The 25,636-nt window shown below is 36.9% G+C and overlaps 2 protein-coding genes across 2 annotated transcripts; one reads left to right on the forward strand and one right to left on the reverse strand.

Annotated features, from left to right (window-relative positions):
• Positions 1-521: 521 nt before the first annotated feature.
• LOC113108767 (speckle-type POZ protein-like A) lies at positions 522-9,364 on the forward strand. Its single transcript, XM_026272067.1, has 12 exons — positions 522-698; positions 1,337-1,463; positions 2,022-2,158; positions 3,171-3,292; positions 3,393-3,544; positions 3,698-3,825; positions 5,604-5,781; positions 6,231-6,286; positions 6,379-6,501; positions 7,311-7,453; positions 7,552-7,605; positions 8,080-9,364. The coding sequence occupies exons 3-12, from the start codon at positions 2,081-2,083 to the stop codon at positions 8,222-8,224; spliced, it is 1,179 nt and encodes a 392-aa protein (XP_026127852.1). The 5' UTR covers positions 522-698; positions 1,337-1,463; positions 2,022-2,080; the 3' UTR covers positions 8,225-9,364.
• A 560-nt stretch (positions 9,365-9,924) lies between these two features.
• On the reverse strand, positions 9,925-25,397 carry nxph2a (neurexophilin 2a). Its single transcript, XM_026272068.1, has 3 exons — positions 24,747-25,397; positions 24,503-24,646; positions 9,925-13,473 (listed from the first exon to the last, which is right to left on the reverse strand). Exons 2-3 carry the CDS (start codon positions 24,545-24,547, stop codon positions 12,715-12,717), a joined length of 804 nt encoding a protein of 267 aa, XP_026127853.1. The 5' UTR covers positions 24,548-24,646; positions 24,747-25,397; the 3' UTR covers positions 9,925-12,714.
• Positions 25,398-25,636: the final 239 nt, after the last annotated feature.

Consider the following 25,636-nt stretch of genomic DNA (forward strand, 5'->3'; position numbering starts at 1 on the left):
GCCTCTATTTATTTAATTATTTTGAAGGCAGAATTTAAACAATACCTAAAAACAATATTAAGCCGCTGTAGAAGGTGTTATTATTAATTAACTTTTTACAGTCTGTATGTCACTTTTTATGTACATTTATGATTTCTTATTTATTTTACATTTATTTATTGAGTAGGCTAGCTAAATAGATACATGCGGTGTTTATACAAAGTAAAAACGTCGTTGTGAGGTAGAGTTACTTTTCTCAACGTTTGCTATTTGGAGCCTATCATACGTGACGGTAAGATCTGTAGGTTACTGCAATTTTATATATTTATTTGAACAAAAACGTGTTATACGCTTTCACCATATTTATTTATATGGGAAAAAGATGTATATTATTCCTGCTTATGCCGTAACGTAACTCTTTGCACTCTTTAATCGACGCAGTAAGTTTCTGTGTTGTGTTGCTGTGCCGAGGCGCGCCCCCGCTGACGGAATTATGTACAGCCACAGCAATGAGTTGAGCGCGGCCACGTCTGCTCACACTCTGTGTTTTCGCTTCCTTCATTGGCAGGATAAGCAGCTCACTGCAAGCTACTGTGATGGGCTGCTTTTGAATAGACACAAATACAGTTCAGTCTTAAATAGTGCCGATTAAACTTATCAGAACCACAAGGACCGGTCGAACCTTGAATTTAACAGTATTGACAGAATGACGAGAAAAGGTTTGTGCTTCAACTGATCTACTTTTGTCAGTGTTGTGTATATAGTTTAGCTTGCTAACCACATAGCCAACTAGCCGACAAGAATCTGACTAGCTCAAACAAAAGACTTGATTCCTTTTGTACTTAAAAAAACTAGATTGTTTCAGTAATATACTGGGCTTTCAGTTAATGGTATGTAGCCAATCAAAAATTGAACAATAGAGGCTGACCACACAATTCTTTTCTTAAGATTTTGTGTTTGCATTATAGCTAAGTTAACCAGTTTCTTTTGCCACATTGACCAAGCCCAGAAAACAGTCTGATTAAAACTGATATGCAGATAAATAAATAAATAATAATAAAACTGCTTAAACATTTTAATTCCAGTGACCTGAGTAAAATTGGTTGTCTCAACTCAACAATGAACTTAAGTCAATATCGAAATGATATTTATCATAATGAGAGTTTTATTATTATTCAGAAGTCTTATAGCTGGGAATAGCATTATTTATTTCTTAATATACAAATATGATTTCAGTTACTGTCAGTCCTGATAATGTCACTGATATTATTTAAATTAATTAGGAATTGATGAATGCTTATGAGAGGATTAAAATGGCAACATGTTTGATATGATAGATATGTATTTCTATTCACAGGTTGGGATGAGGAGCTCTTGGATCATGCTGTAATGTCACAGTAAAACAAACTTGTTTCTTCAGTATTTACCTGATACGTGTACAATGGAATCAAGAAATGAAATTCAAGATATTTACTAAAGTTTAGGTAGGTTGGAGGAGTTTCTTTGTTTGTTTATTTTTTTAGGTTAAAATTTAAATATAGTCATGTGGATTTGTCTGTTGGTTTACCAAAATACAACTAATGTGCCCTTGACTATACCTTGTCAACAAGGGCAAGTTCAGACCTGCCTAGCAGGCCTGTGCCAACAAGCCATGTGACTACATTGGACTTAACTGATTCTGATGTTTTTTGGTATCAAGCAAAGCTATATTTAGAGTGATAGTTTCTCGTAAGCATTTTCATGGGTTTAAATCACATTTTTGTGATGATGTTCTGTCGCACTGGTTTGTTATATTGCACACTTCCGGTGTCATAGGTTTCATAAAGCTTATATTCTTTCATTTCCTTCCTCCACTTTGGCAACTAAAAGCAGTTTGATAGACTCTGTGCCCTAAGTTGGGGTTAGCAATGATTCTCATTTGACCACAAAATGGCTTGCTGATGGCACAGTCAAAGATTGATATTTTCAGGTCAGAAGGAGAGGCAGAAATTGCTGCTGTTTATTTTTCTTAAATGATGCCTTTGCTCTGTGTTTCCATAAAGGTTAAGTGGTGAAAGCTTTGGGACCGTCAGCGCCTCTTGTAGTGGGGAGTGAGCTGGCCATGTCGGGGGTCCCAACCCCTCCTCCCCCAGGGGAGATGTCAATTGGGCCTGTGGCGGAGAGCTGGTGCTATACCCAGGTGAGATGGACTGACAGCTCAGGCAGTCTTGTACAGGCTTTGCTGAAGTATTTAAGAAGCTATTTATATACAGTAGCAGATCTCAGATGAGTGATTGTTTATATCATTGCAAAATGGAAACCGCTTTATCACACAGCTATGTTAGGGTATATAAAGTTGGATATATGTTTCATACAGCTTAATCCACATAACTACAGTAACACTCACATGAAGCGATTATATATGGTATAGCAAATTTTTCTATTGCATTGCAAAATGTTACCGGCCAACCCTTATTGTAATGTAAGTATGTCCAACATTATGCATATTAGCATAGGGTGATATGTACAATATAGCAAACCTTAATTGCTTGATTTCTTGTATAGTTGCAAAATGTAAACTTTTATCGCCCAGCACTAATTGACTAAATACTATATAGCTATATGAAGAGTAATATGAAAAATATTAAAATAGTAAAAACATTATGATTTCATTAAGCTGCTTTAAAATAATTGTGAAGAGCACTAAGCTAATAAATTTGACTTGACTTGAATTTTAACCATTCTTTCAGTCTTAATATGGCTGTCTAATATGAGAAGTATAGCTTGAGCGAATGCATATGTTTTGATCTCTTGCTTGTTGTGGCGCTGTGCACAGTTTGATCTGATGGAGGATAATCAGTGCATTAAAGCAGATAGGGTGACACTTTATTGTGCAAGTGATAATGAAACTCAAGCAGTCATCATAATGTGGTCATGCTGGTTTATCAGATATGGTAAAATGATACTGAGACAAATTTCCGACCGGTAAAGACTTAACCTCAGGCAAATGCAATGCAAAGTTGAACAGGAGCTATTTAGTTGCTTAAAAATTAATCTGATGTTAGTAAAAAAGTCTCTTTTTGAAATGGAAAGCTGCCTGTTCAGTTGTTCTTGTGGAATGTGGCATGCTGTTCTCTAGGAATGACTGCACATTGGTTTGTTTGTTGATGGTTATCAGTTTTCACTGATGCTAATCTTTGATGATCTTGTAGGTCAAGGTAGTGAAATTTTCCTACATGTGGACCATAAACAACTTCAGCTTCTGTCGAGAAGAGATGGGTGAAGTTTTGAAGAGCTCTACCTTCTCCTCAGGGCCTAATGATAAGATGAAATGGTGAGGAGCCTATGCATATGTTTGTGTGTGTGTGTGTGTGTTATAATGTTGTCATTCCCATAAAACATCTTTATCTCTCTGCATCTTTGTCTTTCTTCAGGTGCCTACGAGTCAATCCGAAGGGACTCGATGATGAAAGTAAAGATTATCTATCACTATATTTGCTACTAGTTAGTTGTCCAAAAAGTGAAGTCAGAGCCAAGTTCAAGTTTTCTTTACTGAACGCTAAACGGGAGGAGACAAAAGCTATGGGTGAGAACTTTGCCTCTAATTAGAAAAACAAATGATTGGAGTCTTTTTTTTTCAGTCCTGCATAGATTTGTAAAGTCAAGTGGCTTGAACTTAAGTCATTATTGGCTGATTGCTTTTGGTTTGACTTGCCGCTTACTTTTCTACCCGATGCAGAAAGCCAAAGAGCCTATCGGTTCGTCCAAGGCAAAGACTGGGGCTTCAAAAAATTTATTAGGAGAGATTTTCTGCTTGATGAAGCAAATGGGCTGCTACCGGATGATAAACTCACGTTATTTTGTGAGGCAAGTATGCAAACCTGCTATACATTAATGTATTGGTTTGGACTAACCCCATGTGATTAATCATTTTAAAATGCATTACTTATCCTAAAGCATTTTTAGGGGTAATGCAATAATAGATTGTTTTCTGTGAGGTCAGAAATGCATGCAGTAGGTCTAACTGTCATTGCAGCGTGAGTATTTTAATATGAAATCATCAAAGAATTCATACATATTCAAATATTACATTAAGAACTTTACACTTCATTAACTTGTTTTCTTCTTCTTTTATCATCTCAGACATTCTTATTTGTCACTGTTACTTCTGTCTTTTAGTTAAACTGACATGGTCATTGGGGTGATTTATTTCATTTATAAATTTTTTCTCTGTACAACATGGAAATATGGAACATGCAAAATGTGTTTTTCTCTTCTGGAGTGGATTGCAGATTGAATTTCCTGCACGTAACGCACTGATCCATTTGTATGAATATGCTAGTAGCCGTTTGACAGCTCGCCCTTCTCTTCAGAACGTAGCAGGATAGAGACGTCACCTAGAGCGGCAAATGAAATGGGTTGTCAAATGAATATACTGTAACACAATTATGAGTCTTGCTTGAAAAATAGCCGACATGCCTGTTGAGATCCGCTGCAGGGTTTAATATTTGCAGGGAAATTGGCAATATCAAAGCAAAGTTGAAACTAAATGCAAATTGCAGATAAAATGTCTTCCCTCATTAATTGGACAGTTTTTGTAGATGATTATTGCTGGAAAAACTATTAAACAACTGCAGGATGCCTTCATCAGCTGAGTTTCTGATAGCTGCAGTTGTTTTTCATTTTGCATGGATGTTTTTTTTTTTCCCTCTTTCATTCACCTCCATTTTGCACTCTTGAATATTTTAGTAGCAGGCCAGTTTGCTTGTACTCTAAATGAGTTTGTCAACATTGTATACAGAGAATGTATAAATAGGAGCACTTAGTTAATTAGTACTTACTTAATAAGACCTATATTTTCACAGACTTGTCTCCATTGCTGTTGCAGTCACATAATTAAAGCAATAGTTTGCGCAAAATAATTATTTTAAGAGCCTAGCATTCAAGGTCATGTTTGGTCATGGATGCCATGATTGCAGTCAAATTTGCCATAACACACTTTTACACCATTCAGAGAAGTAAATAAATCCTGCATTTAGGACTGCATCATAATTTGGAAAAATTGGCATCAGATAAATAGATAGATAAACCGTGTCATAACACTAAAAAAAGTGAATAACAAAAGTAATTTTAATTGAATGAAAATTAACTGTATTCAGTTCAAATTGAAAATACGAATATTTACATCTCAATCTATTCATTTTCAAGCAGTAAACATCATGTTTTATTATTATAATATATATTTTCTTGATTGGTTGCTGCTGTTGCACTACCATTTCAGACTGAAGCTTGGCGTCATGTGTTGATTTGCAGACATGAAGCCCATGATCTAAGTTTCTCTGAGCATCTCAATGCACAGTAAATGAACCAAGCTGTTCTCAGAAGATAAACACTGTATCATAAACTGCACATGTAAATGCCACGCTTCACTCTGACACCGCTAACACATACTGTATATTTATTTAATGAATCAAACTAAGCCAAATTGCAATATTGATTTGCAGCCCTAACTGCAAGGGTAACATGCATAATATATCCATTGAAAAACATGCTTTAATAAATACCAGAACAGTATGATTTTTCAGTGAATCCCATTGTATAGCCAGACCAAGTGTTTAATTGGACTTGTAATGTGTGTTAATTAGGTAAGTGTTGTTCAGGACTCAGTGAACATCTCCGGACAGTCCAACATGAACATGTTGAAGGTTCCGGAGTGCCAGCTGTCCGATGATCTGGGTAACTTGTGGGAATGCTCACGCTTCACGGACTGCACTCTATATGTGGGAGGGCAGGAGTTCAAAGCCCACAAATCCATCCTGGCAGGTGAGTTTAATCCAGACCCCAAGCCCTGCTGACCACATCAGCTCCATGTCCTCCTCTTATCCCAGCGACGCTAGCTCAGCACCCACCCTTCTGAGGCATTGTGTTTGTGTGTGGGGAGACCGTTTGTTTGACCTTGGCGCTAGTGTTTTTTTTTTTTTTTTTTTTTTTAATACTTTCTGAGGTCGTAATTCTTCAATATGACAGATCTAGATTCATCACTGAAAAGCCACAGTGTGATCCACCGCTGATGTCCTCAAAGGACGACTGGGTTCATGAATGAGGCTTCTGCCTTTTTGTTTCTTTTTTTGCCTGTGTACATTGACTTGCAGGTCAGAAATAATCGAATGAAAACCGGACAGTGGTGTTTTTTTTTTTTTTTTTTTTACTGTGACCACATATCAAGAGATGCTCATATAATGTGACTGACAGATTTATTGCTTTCTTGACAGCGAGATCACCGGTCTTTAATGCCATGTTTGAACATGAAATGGAGGAAAGTAAAAAGGTATGATTGTTCTTTTTTTTATATTGCAATATTAATTTAGATACATTTGATCTTATGCAGCAATGAACGTTCATGCTTTGTTTTTTTTGCAGAACCGAGTTGACATCAGTGATGTTGAACCAGAGGTTTTCAAAGAAATGATGGGCTTCATATACACAGGAAAATCACCAAATTTAGAGAAAATGGCTGATAGTTTATTAGCCGCAGCAGATAAAGTAAGTCTGAAGTTGTGTTTAATATTGAAGTAACGTTAAATGCGTTGACTTGAATTTTAAGCATCCATTCTTGTGTTTTTATTTTTTTATGAGAGAAATATTTGCCATCTGGGGATACACTACCATCCAAAGGATTGATGAATGATGAAAAAATATTACTTTTATTCAGCAAGGATGAATTAAATTGACCAAAAGTGACACACAAAAACATAAATACATTTTAACAAATCTTGCTGACCCCAAACTTTTGATTGTGGTGTTTATGCATTTTTTTAGAAACCAAAGTGGTAATTATGTGATTTACATCTTCTATAAACCCAAAAGTGGAATTGTCATAGTTTTCTCATTCTTATGTTGTTTTAAACCTGTACTGATTTTTTTTTTTCTTGTGAAGAATAAATGAATAATTGTACTGGTCACTGAGGCCAAGTGACTCACTAAAAAATAATTTAGATCTCACTACTGCTTTCATGGATGCACCAGGGTGAGCTAAATTTTCATTGAATGTAGACTTCTGAAAGATGTTGCTCTGTTTTTCTCAGAATATAGTCAAATGGACTATTTCGGAAAAAGGCTTTTATGGTACGTTTTCCTTTTTGAAGATTAAAGCCTTCAGAAAATTGACCAGTAAATGATTACTAATGTATTATTTTGTGTTGTATGGAGGAAAGAAAGTCATACTGGTTTGGAACAACATGAAGGTGAACAAATGCTGACAGAATTGTCCTTTTTGGGTGAGCTAATGCTTTAAATGGCATCACAAACCTTCAAATGTTGTATTGTATAAATCATGTGTGTCGTTCTCTCAGTACGCTCTGGAGCGCTTAAAGGTCATGTGTGAGGAAGCCCTTTGCAACAGCCTCTCGGTGGAGAACGTGGCAGACACCCTCATCCTGGCCGACTTGCACAGCGCAGAGCAGCTCAAAGCACAGGCCATAGATTTTATCAACAGGCAAGCTCCGCCAAAGAAACTCTGCTTGATAAATTCCTGCTGCCATGGCTGTTTACCAGCCTGAGAATGAGAGTATTTTTCTTCTATCTTATCCATAGGTGCAGTGTCCTCCGACAGCTGGGCTGTAAAGATGGGAAAAACTGGAATAGCAAGTATGTAATTAGCTGATATGTGTGACACAAGATTAATACTGAGCTCTTATCTACTCTCTTAGATGCATTAGAATTCATTGTTTTAGGTTCTGGGCAGCCCGAGCTGCTTGGCTGGAACCCACAGCCCGCATATCTCCTGATACCAGTTATTAATAGACTCTGACTGTCTGAAACGTCAAGGAAGAGAACATTTCTGCATTATAAACATATCAGAAAGTCGCTATTATAGATTCCTGGCGCCCTGCTGATCGTACTCCTCAGAATGGCAATAACTACTGCATTAGCACATGCTTATTTGGAGGAAAATGGTCTTCTGTATAAATAGTGTTGCTTGAATCTCCCATACGCACCATTGAATCGAGCCTCTCTTACCTTATTTTTTTACTCCATTAGACTGGATTAATCCACATTGCTGTTATCGATTTTTAATGTGTCTTGTGTTAATACTAAAACGTCTTCACCCTCTCCTGACAGTCACGCCATGGACATAATGGAGACTGCGGGCTGGAAGTCAATGATCCAGTCTCATCCTCACTTAGTGGCGGAGGCTTTCCGCGCGCTCGCGTCAGCACAGTGCCCCCACTTCGGTCTGCCCAGGAAGCGCCTAAAACAGTCGTGACGACGTTCCCGCTGCTCTCTCCTGGCCTCTGGCCTGTCCTGGGGACAGAAAACAGTGGAGTTTAGACTCTATCCCATTGACATCCGGACTGACAGCACGGGACTGGGACGGGCTGGCTTGTAAACGGCAGCGAAAGCTGTTCACACCCTACCTGAGCGATGGGTTCGGCATCTGAGCTTTATTTTGCGAATCTTTCTGTCACTTCAAACAGCCTTAAACTATCTGCCATGAGTTTTTGAATTCTCTCAGTTCTACTCTGTGCCTGCCTTGTCCCATGAGACCAGGCCTCTTCCTTGTTGCACTAGTTCCCAAAAGTCTCGCTGTTTTGTATGCCGCTTCCTAGGAATGCGTCACGAGTTCGATCCACGGGAAATAGTATATATTCCTAATGTTTAGTTGTGCGACTAGACATTAAATAAATGTTAACACAATAAGTGCAAGGTCATTTCTTTACACCTTTTGAAAAGATCGCTATGCCCCATATTGATGGCACGATTTCTATGTAAAGACACGGTTTAACCAAATTATTGTTTGTGTCCTGCCCCTTGACCTGTGAAAACATTCAAAGTGTCACGTATTCACAATTTGACAAATGACTAGACACAATAAGGTTGCTATATACAGACTAGTAGTTGGAAATTGTCTGGCCCATAATGCATTTGTGTAAGCTGATTGAACTAGACGATCCATCTTCAAACACATTGTCCGCTGTGATCAGGAATTGTTTGGATGCTGAGCATCAGAGTGTGGCATTCCTGTGTATGTCATATGGATTGATGAATGTGATTGGGAGGTACAGATAGATTGATTGTGGTGTTCCAGTCGAACTGACAGTGATTTGGAAGAGGACTCTACATTGTGTCATGCTGTGTTCTGTTAAAGGACATGTTTTGTGAAGATTCTGGAATATGTTCAGTCTTTTAAAAAAAATGTTGTCTGCGAGAATGCCTGCATTAACTCATTAAAAAGGTTTTTCAGCATTCAGTGGTGTTTTATGTATGGTTTATATAATATACATCCATTTAAAAGCTTGGGTTGGAAATTATTGTACTTTTTTTAGGGAGCTTGTTTTGCTCACAAAGACTGAATTTTCTTTGCTCAAAAATACAATAAAAGCAGTCAAATCATTGATTAAAAATGTTTACATTTTTGAATTGTAATTATTTCCTGCAATGACAAAGCAATCCAGTCTTCAGTGTCACATGATCCTTCAGAAATCAATAATCGAGAAACATTTCATATTATGTTAAATGAAGTTGCTTTTTCAGGATTACTTGAAAACAAGATCAAGAATACAGAATTTGAAATGGAAATATTTTGTAGCATTGTCTTTGCTATCATTTTTTATCGGTTAAATGCATCCTCGCTAATTAAAGTATTTATTTTCTTTTTATCTTATTTTGAATGGTATATTATTTTAAATGAGGTAGTCTCTAACTTGGCAGTTTCCCACTAATTAACAGTAATCTGTACTGATTTGTCCCTCTCTTAATTGGCATATGTATAAATACCTTGTTATACTATTATATATGGCTTACTACATTTTTTATTTTTTTTAGTAAGGGCAGTGTTTTACTTCATGATCTCATCCTGAGGAGTTTGTTATAGTTATTTTTAGCAAGAAGTGAAATGTCACCTGCAAAATGACTAATGTTTTGACATTTTGGTTTGGTTATTTGTGTTTTACACATTTCAAGGAGGTGATGAAATGGGCAAAAAGAACAATATAAGAACAACCGGCCATCAAGCTCAACTGCAAATTGCATTTTGCTAAACATAGTCATTTTGTGATTGATTAAACATTAAAGTGTTATTCTACACTAAACAGCATTAGCACAATTGTTCCTGGTTCTGTAACTGCAGTGTAAGTTGTGCTACCGCAACATTTTGTGGTCTCTGTCTTCAGCAGTTGCAGCGTATTGCTCTCACACCCTCCATGATGAGGAAATCGGGGCTAATTAAAGCGAACAGCATGCAGTCCGTAATCCGAGCTATCAAACACGCATCTTTTTCCCGTGCCAACATGCCGCTTCATGCCGAACGTTTTCTTCGGCTCCTTGGGAACTCTGTGATAACATCTCACTATTAGAAAAACCTCTCTCCCACTCCTGTCTATCTGGAAGACAATTTTTAAGTGCACCACTGAGCTAATGAGACATTGCAAATTCATACAGTTGTTCTTTTTTCCATCATAGGGCAATTCAGTTTTGTCTTTTTGTTCTTTTCTTTTGTTCTGTGTGAATCGGATGGTGGGAGGCCGTCAGTGTTGAAAGCCAAAAACATGACAATCCATTCTGAAAGAAACAAAAGGTTAACATTTGAGGAAGAGGCCATCATTTTCATATGCACATAAAATAATGCAACACGGGTCTGTAAATCAGAAAGCTTTTTATTGAATATGACCATGTACTAGAGCTTAATGAAATGTAGCACATATCACAGGATGTAATGTGATTTTGCAGGAGATTTTACTGATTGAAGAATCAGTGCTTTATGCGGTCATAAAAACGACGGCAGATATGCAGATGTTTCACTACAAATCTCATATACTGTCTGGATATGCTCCATGTTTAAAAACAATAAATTAACCCTCTATGGCAGCATCATTTTTCCTTTTCTGAAAAAATGAACCATGACGATGTTTGAAATAAAAGGACATTTTAAAAAGAAACAACAATATAATCTTTTTAAGCAACGTGACATTTGATTTTCTCACCCACAGGGAGGCACATCGAAGAGCTCTATAAACTGCTTTACTGAAAGAGAACAAACTTGTTTTTAGAGAAATATTGAAGTATAAATGTGGAATTAAGTATAAAGGTGTTTAATAAAAGATTTAAAAAAATGATCCACACTGTGGATTTTTTACTTGAAAATAATTTATTTCAATGTGTTACTTGTCTTTGTGAAATTTACTACTAATTTCTAAGCAAAAATGGTTTCGTAGCAAATCAGTGCAAATGCATGCCATAGAGGGTTAAAAAAAAAACTGGAAGTTCACAGGTATTTTTTATTTTTATTTTATTTTTACAGATAAAGAGTACAGTTTGCTAAAAAATAAAACTGTAACAAGCTAGATGGCTTAACTCTACTTCTACTTGATATAACTGTCAAACACCTAAAGTAGGAAAAACTGATCAATGCTGGATTGAAAGATTAAAGAAACAAATTCATCCTTTAAAGTCTAAATACACACGGTTTTATAGTCACATTTATACACTATTCACAAAATTGCACGCAGGATTATAAACTAAATACAATTATAAACAGCTATCTTTGTATCGACATGTTCTTGATGTGGATGTTCATGTGGCAAGACAATTAGAGTATCGGTACAATTAATTATCCATCTGATTCTTCAATTTGAGCAGAACTGCAAAATAAACCTTCATGAAATAAACGGCCATAATCTGTTTGGCACACACACACACACACACACACATGGAACCTGAGAATTCCAGTTCTGATTATCAGACTATGGCATTTCAACTGGTTCATTCAGACACACTGACATTTAGACTATAATGTGCAAACAAAAATAATTCCTTCAAATACTCTCCATATTCTGTTTTAAATGATGAAAGACTCCATACAAGGTGGACTCACAAATTGTATTAAATTCCCCTCGTGTACGTTTGCATAAATGCCTGTATTTACTCCTGACACTTTTTTTCACTTTGACACAAAAGAGTTTGATTCCAGTCCAAAGTCACTGGCTTGAATAGAGGTTTGCTACATGACTGACATGCTAAATTTCAGTTTTTGGCTCCGGGCCCTTCTGTCATGGTTTGTAAGTGAAATTTCCCACTATAATTAATGTTAATTAGAGCCTGCAAATGTGGATCTCTGTGGCGAGACCATGACAAAGGGTTGTTAACCGGCTGCCAGATTCACTAAATCCACCTGTCCAATGAATTGTGCTCTCGTGAGACATGGCACATTACTCTTTGAAATTATACACAAATCTCAATTCACACACAGATCTTTTGTGAAATGCGAAATAACTAAGAGTAATTTGTAAGTGATGTCTTTGCTGAATGATTTAACCCGTTCGCACTTATCTTGACAACTGCATAAATGCTTTAAACAATTTAGTGCTGAACAAGAGGCCCCATTGCTCAATAAAACACGCACACACAAACAACCACAAACCTCACAATAAAAAGGTGTTTCGCGTATAATTTATCTTCTGTAGTTCTGTGAATTATTAGCTTGACAGATCGCGAAATATGGTCTGTTTTCGGAAAACAAATTCCCATTGGAACTCGAACCGTGGGATGGATGTGAGACGGTTAAAGCCAAAAACAAAAGCGCTGATCAGTTATTTTTGCCATCAAACTTCGTGACTGCTGTATCACAATAGGCCAAGGCAATGCCAGTAGTGTAGCCTAATGCGAAACATATGGATTTATTTGAATTGCTTTTAAATCGGATGAAACACATGGTGAAAATGAGGTTGACCATTCTCACTGTCCAGGATGGACTGGATCTTAACCTGTGGATGCGTACGGCGTGTCACTGTGGTAGTTGTAATCGGGGCAGATTTTCTGCACCAGTTTGTAGTCAGTGCTGTAGAAGGCGATGTAGATGCATATGACTTTGAAGGGCTTCGAGCAGAGCCAGGACACGTGGCTCTGGGTGGACTCTTGGTAACACGTGTTGGACGGTTCATAGCTGCAGTGTGAAGTCTTTTTGCTGCGGTCTGTTTTCTGGTACTCGATGCGACAGTTGAAAGATTTTGAGTCCTTCGTCTCCAGGGTGGACTGCTGGGCAATCTCAAACTCCACCACCTTGGAAGGCGGCACCAGGCTTACAGAGACGTTTCCTAGGCCCGTGGAGTTGTGGCGGAAATAAACGCTGAATGTGCCGTTGCCGTGGTCCACTATCTTGCCTGTAATGAGGAGATTGAGTTTCACAGTTTTGATGTTGGAGTTGAAGTCCCCCCAGCCGAACATTTTTTTAAACTTGCCCGTTTTCACGATGGGTCTGCGTTTAGTCCTGCTCTGTGCCTCTCTGACATCTGTCTGGTTAGATAACCAGTCCCAAGGGTCCTCGATGTTTTCCAAATATGTAATCTCCCTCCTGTTGCTCTTAAACCCAGGGGATCCCCGGGCAAAAAGGCGCAGGGGGTTGAGAACGCGGGGGCTTACGCTTTTGGGGGAGGGGTGGTCTTCGTTTTCAGTCTCCCCCCAGTCCACGAGCCCCACCTCTGGAATATGGACTCTTCTGCATGTGACCTTCCAACAACACTGCGAAAAGCACAAACGCACAAACATGAGAATCCATAATATTTAATCAACATTATATAAAAAATCTATAATCTGTACATTATCTTTATTATACAAATGTAAAGTGCAATAGTGCATGCCCAATTTCCTTGGCTCCATAAATATTTTGCCCATACATTTTCCCCATTGACAATTAAAAAAATAATTATTTTAAATAGATTATAAGCCATGACCCAAACCAACCATGAGGTGAATGTTTATTGCAAAATATGTGTATTAGGCTTAAAAATATTGATACTGACTCATTCGATATCATTCGCTTGTTTCATGGGAGGAACTAAACAATTCTGCCTTTATTTACTCAATTCCCTAATTAGTGGAATTTTATTAATAGAATTCCACTTCTAAACAAAATTAAATAATGCAAACTGATGGCTTCAACAAATGCATATGCCATCAATTAACAACCTTGTAACTCACAGTAGGTCTGTCTTTTAACGCTTATAAGTTACGCACACATCTTTATGAATTAATCAAACTTATTAGTTCAAAACACAGATTTCTTTTAGGAACAATGTCTGACCGAGTCTGGAAAAGCTTTTTGTATTTTAAAATTTCTTAATTTGCTTGCTCGTAATGTGTTCCAAATTTATTTATGAGAAATGTTTGTCTTTATGAGTGAGTCAATGAAGCATTCATTCAAATGATTCATTCAAAACACTGATTCATTCAGTAATAAATCAAGTGGCTGTCTATGAGAGTGAGTCACTGAATCATTCATAACTCGTTTAGAAACACTGATTCACCACTGCTGTGTTGCTCAGAGACGAAGCACTGGATTTTGCTTCCACAGTTATTCTCTCTGGTGGAGGTAAAAAATAGACATCACAGCGGTCAATATTGTCTAAAATGTAAGTTCCTCAATATTACCTTCAGGATTTTCTTTACAGCTGTTTTACAAAAGCAAAGTCACAGCCATGCTGCAGGAATATTAGCACAGCTGTTGTCTTTGCCTAAATCATACTTTTAATTTAGGTTGCAATAAAGAGGAAAGATGTTAAAATCTTTTCATTTGTAAATAATAATGAATAAACCATGAATAGTTCTACGTAATGTCTGTCTGGGTTATATATTTGTTTAAAAAACATCCAAATGATCTGCAAAGGTTAAACATTTATTATTTCTGCAAAACACTGCAGTGCTGATCCTATGTGCCAAATAACCTTTTTGCTCCAGGATTGAGTTCTGGTCCACTTAAGATAAAGTCTTAATAATTTGTAGAAATAAGCCAAACTAGTTTGGCTGGTAATTAGCGCAGGCTGCCATCCTGAGGCACGGCTGAGAGGATCATTTGCTGAAGCAGATGTGAAAGTAGGGCTGTTTGAAATCGCACAGACGAGCAACCCTGTATTTTCTCTATAATTACTAATTTTGCTGTAAGCTTAACAGCAGCATATGAAAACTCAGTCAGCAAAGGATGAAGACATTCATGAAGACATTTCCATCCAAAATGGTCCAGAGCGTATCAGTGTTTCAGAGGCTGAGTTTTATCGAATATGGTTAAAAATCTTATGTAAACAAAATAACATTTCTGATTGTCTGTGTAAACTTTCAAATGGGTGTAAAATGGTGTTGTCAAATAGCGCAACAGCTTGAGAACACCATGCACAACATTATAAATGATGCAAACAACCAGTAATAGCCCAGTCATTTGAAAGTTCCCTGTATAATGTGAAATCAATGTGTCTCCCACGGATTGGGGGGTCTGTTCATCTATCATTCTTCACAAAACATAATTAAGACAATACCTCCACGTACAAACAAAGAGAGAAAGAATCCAGTGTACATTTCCGTAATTCATTTATGGGCTGCAGGTGAAACTTTCCAGCATCGTCTGGAAGTCCACTGAACAAAGATTTAAGATAACCCTCAATGGAAATGAGAAAAGAGAAATAGAGATTTTTGTGTTTGATGAAACATTTATTCACTTTTGAGTCCCCCTGGTCTTGTACGATGTTCACTAAACTAGAGCGCTCATATCTCTGTTCTCGCTCTTGCTTGCGAGTCACTTCATTTTTCATTTCGCAGACCTCAATGACTTGACAAGAGAAGATGAATACCATTCACATTTAGAGAAATTGTGCAGAGAGACAACTTCAGGTGAAGCAGGAAGGAGATGATAATGCTAATGTGGAAGCAGTTAAAGGATGATGAACAACTGGGGAAATTGCTGTGACAAGTAGAGGGATCACAGGCAAAATAAAACGCTTAACTGCCTTGAGAGGAAAACTTAAAAGGTTGTCCCAATCCTTTCCCTCTCTCTCTCTCGCTCTCTCTCTCTCTTCCCTACATGTAGGGTGGCAGTAATTCTACTGTATTTTGGTAATATGATTGATGTCTAACTCAAGGGAAGGACTGAAGCTGTGACTTTGGTAGAGGTAAGGTTTGCTGAGGGGACATCTAAGGACGTTAATTAAGACTTTAACTAAACTTCAGTACTGTCCTGCAGGTTAGAGTCATAGTAATAGAATGATATTTACCTTTCATTTTCTGCTTAGACAAACAACAGCTGTATAATTACTCTCAGATTCACACAAGTGTTCTATCAGAATTGCCACAGTTTATCATATAACTATGATCAGGTGACGTTTGACAACCTGAAACTCTCTAGAATTGGAATCATTTTAACAGTATATATACAATAGTTGTAATGGTTTCAAATTTTAAACCTATATATATATATATATATATATATATATATATATATATATATATATATATATATATTTTTTTTTTTCAAGCAATTAATCACATAAAATATTAGACAAAATGACTTCTAACTGTCCCCATGTAGTCCACAGCAACAGATTTTACATAGTCTAACCAATCTATAATATATACAATACAGAACATATACTGTAATGTGTGTGTGTGTATTTTTATTTAAATCTTTATAAAAAAAATTTTTTTATATATGCTATCATTGAAAAGTTTGGGATCTGTAAGATTTTTTTTTAAATATGTTTTTGAAACTCTTTTATACTCTCTAAGGCTGCATTTATTGATCAAAATACAGTAAAACTAATATTATACAATGTTATTACAGTGTATTATTACCATTTGTAATCAAATATTTTTTAGTTTTAGTAAGTATATTTATATTTTAAAAGTATATTTATTTTAAAATGTATGTACTGTAGTAAATAAATAATTCTAGTAGGCTGATTATAAATGCTAAAAACATTTGTTATGTTAATGATTTTCTTTAAAACTGTGATACATTTTTTGTACGTTAATTTGATAAAGAAAAGTTCATAAGAACAGCATTTATTTGAAATAGAAATCTGTTATAACAGTATATATATATATATATATATATATATAACATAGATATCAGCATATATAGTCTAACCGATCTATACCATCAAAGAAATTAAAAGGTTTAAAAATCTGATAAAACATCTGTAATTTGATAACGTATTGTACAATGTGTCAGTCACCCTCAGCGAAAGCTGGCCTAGTGACAGCGTCACAATATGACATCCACAAAGTGAGAGAAGAATCAGTCTAGACGTTCATCTGTAATGAGCATTATGGAGCAAGCTGTCTGCCAGTCCCTGGGGTGGACATATCTTTTACGGCTTGACATAAAGGTAATTGCCATGGTGACCAGAACTAGCCCTCTAGAAAGTTATTAAGAAGTCAGGGACATCTCAGTGGCGGATCATGGATGAGGATGCTGTTAAAATGCATTTGCTCCGTCTGGCTGTAGCACACATCTGATATCTGTGATGGCTCTCCAGCCCGGGGGCATGAATCTGTTTGGATGTCAGACCTGCACCTTCTTGTCATTTTCCATCCATTTCTCTTTTTTTGTGCCGTCTCGCTATTTCTGAGCCCCAGAGACTGCTTGTTTAGCATTATGCTGCAACTGTGATTTGAACCTTAATTGGAGAATTTACTTCCTTGAATTTTATATTCTGCCTTTGTTTAAAGTGACAGTTCACCCAAAACTAAAACTTATGACATTGTGTAAGGCTGAAATACTTTGCTTTTTTGCTGACTTTTGCCCAGATTTTTGCTTGGATTTGCAGTCTGGATGAGGCAGAGCAAATCTGTGGATACTGGGCGGTCAGAGTTAATGTAGTGTTAAGAGTTGATAGATTTCACAGAAAATCAGATTTTTAGAACACATTCTTTTCAATGAGGCATGTTTCTGCTGAGTCTGGTTGGTTGAGTCTGGGGACAATTTAAAAAGTCTGGTAGTGTGTAATCCTCATTTGTTTCGTGTATGGCGACCAGTTTTAAACATGTTTATGATGTGTAGTGTTCTAAAATCTGTTCATATTTTAAAAGACCTATAGTGCATTCCATCTTTCCAACCTCACCTCATGTCAATCCATTCCACCTGTATGATGTTATTTTTTTTCAATGGATAATTATTTGAAGAATTATATATAGTACAACTCAATGTGACATGGCTGTTGAGTTCGAAAAAGGACAAAAAACATAAGAAAGCACAATGAATTGTGAATATTTCATGTTTGTGTAGTCATATATGAGAAAAAGAAGTTTACTGTAAGTCATCATTTAACAACAACAGTTTCCTGGACCAAAAGGCATTAAGAAAAACATTGTTGCCATGTTAAATCTAGATGAAAACAGATTTTAGTCCTTGCACTATTGAATGACTTCAGAGGTGTATATAATTACTCATTCATTTATTAATTATTCATTATTTTATTATTACTATTTATATTATTTATACATTTATGTTTATTTCATAGGCTTTTTGGCTTTTTAGAGCGGACAAAAAAGTGAAGTGAGAGGGAGGGGGGATTGGATCGAGACATGAGAGGCTTCAAACCTGAATGATTATTGTGTGTCATTAGCATGTGCACTACACAACCATCTGAGATCACCTAAACCTACCCTCTGATGTTTTCAATCAAAAAACACCTTAGTACACTGTCATTAAATATACAACGCACAACATCTAAGCCAAATTGTCTTTACATTAAAGAGCCATTGTTTTCGACATGTCACCCATAATTCAACCAAACTGCAGTTTCTTGTTCTTGTAGAGTACTGAACATGGCAGCAGCTGCCTCTTCATTACACCTGTCCAGCCCACTGTTCCTCCCCAAAGTCTGTCATTTTACTCCTACCTTGGTCTCTCTCTCTCTCTCTCTCTTCATCTCCCCCACTGTTTCTCCTGTGTGGTGTTACATGGCATTTCATTTGTAATGATTCACACAAAGGGCAGTTTCAAGAGAAGGCCCCACAGGTCTGGAGGAGTCAGGTGGGGGCCTGAGTCTACACACAGCCGCAGAATAGATTGCTACCCTGATGGGTGAAACAGCCGCACACCCGAAACCCATCACTCTTAATCAAGAGCCAGGCTCCTAACAAATGGCAGGTGTTCAGTGGAGAGGATCAAAGAGAGAAATCCTCACCCTCAGCCGGGACTGATCACTGTAGCACTGTACGCTGTGCTGCATGTCTAATGCCATATAATCCCCCCTGTCATTAGCACCTGACCCTTACAGCGCCAAACGCTCATGCATGGCTGCTTCAGTCACCGGACCCTTAAATCATCCGCTCAGAACTGTAACCAATCAGAGGTACGGTCGCTTTCAATGACTTGCAATTAAAGTGATGTGAGGCCAATGAAATGCATGCTTTAACATTTGTATGGAACTCTGCATTAAAATTTTAATTCTGAACAACTTGTGCTCTTTAAAATCGATAAAAATAATAATAATGATAATAATAAAAAGAATTAGAAGACCCCCACACGTGCCAGTAGTGTTTCAGTAATTTCTCTGATTAATTTCTCTGATACAAGGGTCATATTGCAGTTATGCATCATAAATGTATAACTAAAAAGTATCCCATGAATCTATAGATTTAATCTTTTTAGTAACAGCAACTAAGTGTCATAAAGCAGAGGTTCACAACCAGGTGTACAGTATACTGTATGAGGTAGCCTACATTTAAAAAGTGTTATTCTAGACCTGGAATATCAATAAATTAATACAAATGCCAAGACAATTTTTATAAAGAAAATATATAGATATTTTATTGGATATACATTTTTTATAAAAATAAATACATACCTGCATATATATGCAAATCACAAACAAATGAAAATTCGATATAGATTGGTTAATGAAATTTTTGAAAAATAATGACCTATGGACATTCCTAGTTTCTGTAAATGTAAAAAATGTACCAGAGAAAACATATGGGAGGGGGGCTTCAAATATTGTTGTGTACTAGGGGATATTAAGGCTGTCCATTGCGCATATATATACATATTTATTTATTTATTTTTCTGTAGCCAACGTTATCACATGTAGTTCCTTCTTGAGGATTCACATATACTGTACTACAATACTACCTTTTAATAAAAAAAATTAAAAATCTTTTTATAATAATAAAAGCAGTCTGTCTTTTTTTCCAGTACTTTCTGCATGTCAATCATATTTAATTATTATAATATGACAACTTACAGGAAATTAATTATTAGCCAATTAACCAATCATTTTTTTGTCTTTGGGTCTGCTGTCAAAAGGTATAGTATGAAGCATTTTTGGGACAGAGTATGCAGCAGGTGATAACGGAATGAAACAGTTATAATACCAAATTAAACATGTTTTAAACATCTTTAATTAATGCTAATACCAAATTAAACATGTTTTAAACATCTTTAATTAATTGCATGCATTAACATGCTCCAAACATAAGTCAACAACTGTGGGATCAAGCTGCTGGAAAATATGTGAAAAGCATCAATGGAGTCAGACAAGGTGCTATTGTGTTATACTGTACATCATAATTTGTTAACAAGACCAGGACTGTTAGGTGAGCAGTGATTCTCGTTACCTGTCGGCTCTTAGTTCCACACTCTGCTGTTGTAACTACCATCCCATCAACACCTCTACAATACCATTATACCCATCTGTCTGATCTTTGTTCCAACAAATGTGTTTGACATCTCCTCAGCAAGAATAGCAGCTATGATCACAAGTTTCACATGCAAAAGTGTCACTGGAGAGTAACGATCAGAAAACAATGAATAAATAAATTGTGCGCAGTACTTTACAATTCCTGATTGAGAGCACTTCTGATGTTCCATTTCCAACGGTACTTTGCTCACCTTAATTTCCCTCTTTGCTTCGGATGAAGATCATACAAATATAAATAGTGAGAATCACACGTGTGAAGCATATGCAGCCAGCCCTTCCTATCTGTCAGCGCAGCGTTAGAACTGACAGTACAGATGTCTCTGTTCTTTGATTAGGAGGAATCCTAACTGTTTTTAGACATACCAGTGTCTTTTTGAAGACAATGAAACGGCAGCAAAAAAAAAGTCTTTTTTGGTTTTCATAGAGATGACAGGATCTTCATTGAAGAGCGCTGACATCACCACATCAAGAGATGAAGAGATGAATTAAAAAATGCAGGTGAAAGAAATATGGTCCTAGTGAAATAGATGAAAGTTAATGTTTTAGTCTTATAACATGATCAACAAAACTAAACATTCTAATTATGTCCTCCTTTATTCTTTAGACATCTTTGTTACACTCTGTCAGTATTAATATCAATTTCAGACACAGAAACATAATTAAAGGTATAAAGGTATATTATAGCAGTACCCAAATAGGAAAATGTAGCAATCATTTACTCACCTTGTTTTTCCAAACCTGTCTGACGTTTCTGTAGCAAGAAAGTATTTTAAAAAATGTCTGTGTTTGTGTGTGTGTGTGTTGTGTGTTCACTGTCCATACAGTGAAAGCTAAAAAATATTATTTTTTTTCATTCAGCAAAAGAAATAAAGTCACACAGGTTCATATTTGGGTACTGTACTATATCTTTAAGTATGTTTCTGTGTATAAAATTGATACTGACAGACTGTAACAAAGATGTCTAAACACAGAAATTAGTGAAGTACATAAATGACCGCAGGTTGTGGGTACATGACCATACTAATAAACAATGCACAAACATGCCAGCGTTTGATGTACACACTGGGTCAAAGAGATGCTTCACAACACATCTATCATGATAACAAGCCTGAAATATACAGGCCTGTCCTTCAGCTCTGGAACACTCCGAAATCACACTGTCCGGCCCATAAGTGGAAAAGCATTGATTTTATATCTCAGGTAATAGATGACACTGACATTACATCCACAACAAAAATAAAAGTCAGAACTTTGACAAATGACATTACCATAAATGGTCTACACATATTCATGATTTAATTTTTAAATATTAAAACTTTCAGAGAAACCTAACACAGTTATTTTTTAGATTCCTACAGTAATAAATGAATGCTAATTTATGGATATCTATTTTAAACATAGGGGCCAGAAATTGCACTGCGTGCTAATTTGTACAATCCTCTGAAGCAAATAATAATAATAATCATTAAAATTATCGGAGTGGTGAGAAATCCAAACACACACTGACTATGATCATCATCTTTCTCTATATAATAAAGTTCTGTCTGGCCAAACTATTTTAATCCCACATCTTTTTCTTCTAGAAAAAAAAAGTAGATATTTTATAAAAACAACAATAAAGCAAACTTTAAATTATGGTAATGTAAATGGAACCTGCATTTGGTGGTGACATTTATTTCAAATGAAATTAGCAAACATGCCACTAAACATCACTGCTTATAGCGGTAAATGTCACAGACAGCGTTGTTTATGAGGGATTACTGAGGCAGGCTTCTGGAAAGCAACAGTGACCCCAATATAGACACAGATACACATCACTGGTGTATAAGCCCAGCACTGATAATGCCAATCTAGTGCGAAACGCTCATATTTACAGACGCACTGGCTGAAATCCTCATGTAATCTCTCTCGCAGGAATTTCTGGGTTACTGGACCTACAAACACATTTCACCATTCCATTCTGGCACTCCTTTTTCCCCTCATTTGGTGCCCTCAGCCCAATTCTGAGAGCCCGCTGTACATTCTCCCCTCACATGGCAAATCCAGCGAGGGCTTGATGTGAAGACTCGGGCTGCAGCAGGTTCTGAAGAATATAAACAGCGTTTTTATTGTCCGGAGGGACGGGTGTATGAAAGAGACGAGGGCCTTATCACAGCCCAGCAGCTCTGTAATTCGCCTCCGTGATACAGCACCAGAGCGGAGAACCTTACACGGCTGGCACAATCCAAAGACGGATTAGTTTTTCTGACATAAGCTTCCTGAAAAACTAATCAATCAGGCCATGCGGCATTATCAGAGGCATACGATTAAAGCGTGGCTCCTAATCCGAGCACTGTAAATTTTTGAGTAAATTCTCCACCGCTAGTTTTCCTCCAGTAAACAAATAATATAAATCAAAGCTAATTGTGCACAAAGACAGCCGGAGAGCTGGATGACCTCGCGATAGGGAATTCACTGCAAATCTTTATTCCGGCTTTAAATTTGCTCCCCATAAACCATTTAAGTCTGCGTAGTCAAACGTGCCCGCTGAGTTAAGATTTTGGCTTAGGCAGAGTTTCCGACGAAATAACTGCCATTTAAGACATTTATGTGCCATTCTTACTGACCGACATCATATAAGTGTTTCTTGTATAATGAACAAACATCTGTGTGCTGCTGGAGTCAGTTCTATGGACATTACATACCACCTTCCTCAATCATCTTCTTTCAAACAGCAAAGCGGCGCTAAGCCAAAACTTGAGCAGAGATTGATGGCTGTTATGCTTCTTATGCATGAACAAGAGCAAAGCACAACGACGGGCGACTGAGGGAGTTTTAAAGAGAGCAGCACTCTGGAAGCAAAAGGCCAACTGTGCTAAACCTCTGCCATGCAGAGAACAATCACTGTACAAAGATGAGGAGTGAAAGGAAATGTGTCTAAACAATAGAGTCGCGGGGTTGTGCTCAAGTGGATTTAGTGCTGATCACATTGTTCTCCGTCCTGCTCTCAGAGGTTGACTGCAGCAGATGTCATGGAATGAATAGTTACTAGTGTGAAGGCTCTGACCCTCTTATCTGTCCCCAGGGAGGAGCACAGATGCTGGGCTACTTCTACAGTATTTTAATCACTGTGTGTGTGTGTGAATGTGTTAGAGAGAGAGAGAGAGAGAGACTGTAGGGACTCTAATCCATCGGGACGCTGCCTTTGGAGGATTGTACAAAAGTGGATGTACTCATAGACAGAGGCCATTCCCACAGGTACTGTTTCTCAAGAGTGCAGTGGACAGCCAAATCTTAAAAGTAATTCTGTGCAAGGTTGGGTTTCATAAATACATCTAACTGAAAACTGTGACGCTGGTGGTTTTGAAGTGATTTGGAAATTTTCTGTGTGACTAAGAGTTTTATACAAAAAATAAAAAATAAAAAAAAAATTACTTTTCTCCAAAAATACATATGACATGCATTATCATCAAAATCTAATAAAACATATGGCAAAAAAAGGAATAATGCACATCAAGATTTAATACTTATATACTCAATTGAGATGGTTTATTAGCTACCAGTAATATTATACTTATTTTGTTTTATCTGCTATCCATCTTCACTTGCAAATTGTACATCTATAAACAAAAAATATTTCCAATATTTGACTTATTCCTCTATTTTCTAAAAACAAAACAGACATTTAAAGTAGCATGGTGCTAAGTTCAACATTTCTAAAGTCATAAAGTTAATGCATTCAAAAATAAATCCTTGCTTCATTTAGTTTCCTTATAATCTATATTCAATGGTACTGCAAAATAAATAAATAAATAAATAAAATTAAAAACAGAGAAAAGGGTATGCTCCTATCTACTTCCAATTAAGTAGACTTAATTAAGCAAATAAAAATACATTTAAAAGACAATTGCATGACTGACTGATTCACCAGTATTATACATAGCATATTATACATACTCTTATTTTATTTTAATTAAGTAGTTTCAATAAAATAGACAAGTGTGCTACACTAAATTTGAACTGTTTTAAATTGCTCAAAGTTTAAACATAACTGAATGCAGTTTTTATATATGTAAAAAAAAGAAAAGGATGGTACTCACCTTGTGCAAACAGAACAGCAGCAAAACAGCTGAAAGAATCTGCATCTTGACTACAGAAAATTGTCTTTTGACTCTTACTTGAGGTGGGTGAAGCAAATATCCAGTTCACAGGGTTTACAAGAAGGTGCCATTGCTCTCAACTACCTGAATTAGAAAATGACACGAAATGGAATGCGTTTATCAGAAAATTACTGTCTGAAGAGTTGAATGGCATCAGACTCCATAAAGCAAAGTGTTTGCTTACCCTTGGCAAAAGGTGTTGATCATGTTGAAAAGTGACGGAAACCGGCGGGGGTTTTTGACGGCACAGCTGGAGAAGGTCCCGAAGGCGTCAGTGATACTGATAAATGTGCTCGGGACAGGAAAAGCTGTTTGTGAAATAGGTTTTATTGGAAAGTAGTGTCCGGGTGACCGTTCAATAGATCGACGGAACGCAGCGATGACTTACGAAACGCGCTGAACGAGTCCGATCAGTGCGAAGGTGTGAAGCCTCGCAGCATTTTGCGTGATTGATGCGACTCCTCGCTCGCGCAGTCCGCCGCGTGTCTTCTTGTTTATGACTGTTTGTTCTGATTAAAGTTTTATACAGCCTCAAAGTAGAGTCGATATTTTACCAAAAGCTCAATTTCTTAGTTTGTTCCTCTGTATTTTGATTTGTGAGCGTGTATGTGTGTGGTGATGTGATGTGAATCCCTCTTTGAAGTGCTCTTCAGATTTAGCGCCTGCGAGGGACTCTCAACTGAGAGACGTCAACTGATTAACCCATTGTGGACACGTGTCGGGTTTTTTTTCTCTCTCGTCTTTATCTGAGGTGAGGTTTTTTTAAAGACGTGATTACACAATGGCAACATATATAATACACTCGAATGTAATTTATCCGCGTTAATGATTTTCCGAAGATTCCGAACAGGTTGGCTGTTTGAGGTGATTAACAAATTGGCTCAGGTAAGCTAAAAACCGTCCATACAGTAATAATAGCAAGTTTACAGTTTGTTTGTTTTTTAATAGGTTTGCTATTTAATGAAGATGTTATTGAAGGCGGTGTAAGCTGCAGCAGTAATAGCATTAGAGAAAGGTAGACAGACGTCTTGCTGATGCGTTCTACCCAAGGTGAAATATTGTGCAAAACAACAG

Source organism: Carassius auratus, chromosome 9 (genome assembly GCF_003368295.1).
Source record: "Carassius auratus strain Wakin chromosome 9, ASM336829v1, whole genome shotgun sequence".
NCBI classification, from domain to species: domain Eukaryota; kingdom Metazoa; phylum Chordata; class Actinopteri; order Cypriniformes; family Cyprinidae; genus Carassius; species Carassius auratus.

What these genes read in the sequence shown, in the direction of transcription:
- nxph2a (XM_026272068.1), bottom strand. Translation starts at nt 24,547, where the DNA reads ATGCAGATTCTTTCAGCTGTTTTGCTGCTGTTCTGTTTGCACAAG. An exon ending in TGCTGTTCTGTTTGCACAAG is followed by an intron (nt 13,474 to 24,502) that starts GTGAGTACCATC and finishes TGCTTTTCGCAG; the next exon opens with TGTTGTTGGAAGGTCACATG.
- LOC113108767 (XM_026272067.1), top strand. Translation starts at nt 2,081, where the DNA reads ATGTCGGGGGTCCCAACCCCTCCTCCCCCAGGGGAGATGTCAATTGGG. An exon ending in AGAGCTGGTGCTATACCCAG is followed by an intron (nt 2,159 to 3,170) that starts GTGAGATGGACT and finishes ATGATCTTGTAG; the next exon opens with GTCAAGGTAGTGAAATTTTC. An exon ending in CCTAATGATAAGATGAAATG is followed by an intron (nt 3,293 to 3,392) that starts GTGAGGAGCCTA and finishes GTCTTTCTTCAG; the next exon opens with GTGCCTACGAGTCAATCCGA.